The sequence below is a fragment of the Sinocyclocheilus anshuiensis genome, unplaced genomic scaffold, assembly GCF_001515605.1.
Source record: "Sinocyclocheilus anshuiensis isolate Anshui unplaced genomic scaffold, SAMN03320099.WGS_v1.1 scaffold121, whole genome shotgun sequence".
Lineage (NCBI taxonomy): Eukaryota > Metazoa > Chordata > Actinopteri > Cypriniformes > Cyprinidae > Sinocyclocheilus > Sinocyclocheilus anshuiensis.
In genome coordinates, this window is record NW_015539856.1 from 56,090 (window position 1) to 58,459 (window position 2,370).

General features: G+C 39.7%; 1 protein-coding gene across 1 annotated transcript in view; it reads right to left on the reverse strand.

Annotated features, from left to right (window-relative positions):
- The window catches only part of med12 (mediator complex subunit 12), a 52,428-nt gene that overhangs the window by 39,705 nt on the left and 10,353 nt on the right, over positions 1–2,370 (reverse strand). The window contains 3 exon segments of the mRNA XM_016481215.1: positions 908–1,044; positions 1,142–1,241; positions 1,329–1,475. Coding sequence (XP_016336701.1) covers positions 908–1,044; positions 1,142–1,241; positions 1,329–1,475 — 384 coding nt within the window.

A 2,370-nucleotide genomic window follows, 5' to 3' on the forward strand; every position in this document is an offset into this window, starting at 1 on the left:
CGAAACAGGGATTAAAATTATTACAATGTTGCTTTTTATTCTTGGTGCGGTTCGCTTTCACACGGCAATGTTTCTAAACGGACCAAATTTGTTCATACAAGTCACTCGCGAGTAAACTGTTCTCTCATTGGTCAAAGTTCAACGGTTTATTTTCTGGGATTCCACTTCGCTGTCGCGGCTGTCATCCGTCAGGATGCAACGATAGCAGCTTCACGGGCTTATTGTTGTTGTTTTTTTGTAGCTGTCGTTATATTAATTTATCACTTTGAGCAGGAGTCCATTGTGATATAGCCTGGTTCGTTGGTCTGTTAGATTGGATTGCTTTCTCACTACAACCGAACCGCTCCAGAGTTAGTTTTCAATAGAGCCGAGACCACCAACTTACGTAATTACCAATCATACATTGTGATATAGCCTGGTTCGTTGGTCTGTTAGATTGGATTGCTTTCTCACTACAACCGAACCGCTCCAGAGTTCGTTTTCAATAGAGCCGAGACCACCTCGTTCAGGCGATCTTGGACCGATTGTTTTGGCGCGGATCCGAGCGTGATTGCCGTGTTCACATGTTTTTTTGATAATACAAATACAGTAAAAACAGTACAACTGTGAAATATTATTACGATTTCAAATAACTGTTTTCTAATATGCTGATTTGCTGCTCAAAAAAAATGTCTTATTTTTATCAATGCTTAAAACAGTTGAGCTGGAAACCGTGAGATATTTTTTCAGGATTCTTTGATGAACAGAAAAAAAAAACATTTATTTGAAATTGGAATCTTCTGTAACATGAATGTCTTTACTGTCACTTCTGATGAATTTAATTTCTTATTAATTTCACTTCTTATTAATAAAAAAAAAAAATCAGTGAAACCCCATAACAACAAATCAAAAACACAATTGTCTGTACCTCGTGTCCATCTTTGCTCTGTCCCGAGCCAAAGATCCGGTTATACAGCGAATCCAGAGAATTGCTGAAGTCAGACTTCTCAAAGCTGTGGTTATCCAAAACCTCCAGCGTATGCAGAACCCGGCTGATGGTGAAACCTATCGGACATACCACAGATGATATATTACACAGGCTTAACCAGGATAAAACAAGTCCTGTCCATACTGAGATGCTGAAGAGCTCATGCATGCCCACCTGCTGTCGTCTCCTGACACTTATCGAAAGACCAGCGAAACTCCACCGCCTGTCCTCTCTCTTTGATCTGCTCTTCAATCTCCCTCACCTTGGCACGAACCTGAGAAACATCACATTCCTTTAGATAAAGTGCTGTGATCAGATGAAGTGCCAGTAGATCAGATCATGTAAAATCAAGAAGTCAAACCTGCTGGTTAAAGCTGCTGTTGCCCCCCGGCATGGGCAGGTTAGAGGGCGCGATTGGCAAGAGGTCTAATGGCGAGCCGGTCTTATTACGGCTATCTGTCAGAGAGTAGTGCCAGACCAGAGCGCTGGGACAACACAACACGATACTCTACACAGGGACAAACAGAATAAAACCAGTGTCAAGAGAAACTCAATGACTGGAATCAGAGAAACGCAGCTGGAATAACTAGAATATATACTAGAGATATAATGGTATGAAAATTTCTTATCATGATTATAGTGACCAATATGATCACGGTATTATCACGGTATTGTTAAAATGTGCTGGAAATGTTCAAAAACTACTGACACATAAATAGTTTCACCAAGTTTTATATTTAAAATCAGCAAACAACAAATACAATTTGACTTTTTGTTTTCATAAACACTAAAACATTAACATTAGCAATAATGTTTGGATTTTAATTGACAACATGACTGACAACAGTTTATCTAATAACTAGGGTTGGGTACCGAAACCCAGTACCAATATGGCACCAGTACCTATGTAATCGGTATGTACTAGAACCGAATCAGAACACACATTTCAGTGCCATGCCTGAGCGATCGATTGAAATATTTGTCCTCTGGTTCTCCGAAACGGATGTAAGCATCATCATCAGTGGCACCGCACGTGAAAAATACTTTCCTGACTGAGAAAATGCACGTGAACTCAAGTTGGAAAGCTCTAATACTACAAATCCAACAAATCTTGGTAGTAACGAGAGTGTCCATGTTGTTTTCACATTCCGACTTAAAAGCACAACTCGGGAAATGAGAGCATCCGAGGATCAGCAATTACACTTGCTCTGATGGCAGCAGGTAGCCTTCCGTTAACTAAGCTAAACATACTTAAATTAAATATTGTCGCAGTCGAGTGTTTATTGTCTTTTTTTTATCATTCAAAATGTTTATATGTTCTGTTTATTCAGTTACAGCTATAATAGCGATGCCTTTGTCCATATAAGGGATTTCCTGGAGGGTCATGAGTTAACGCCCCAGTA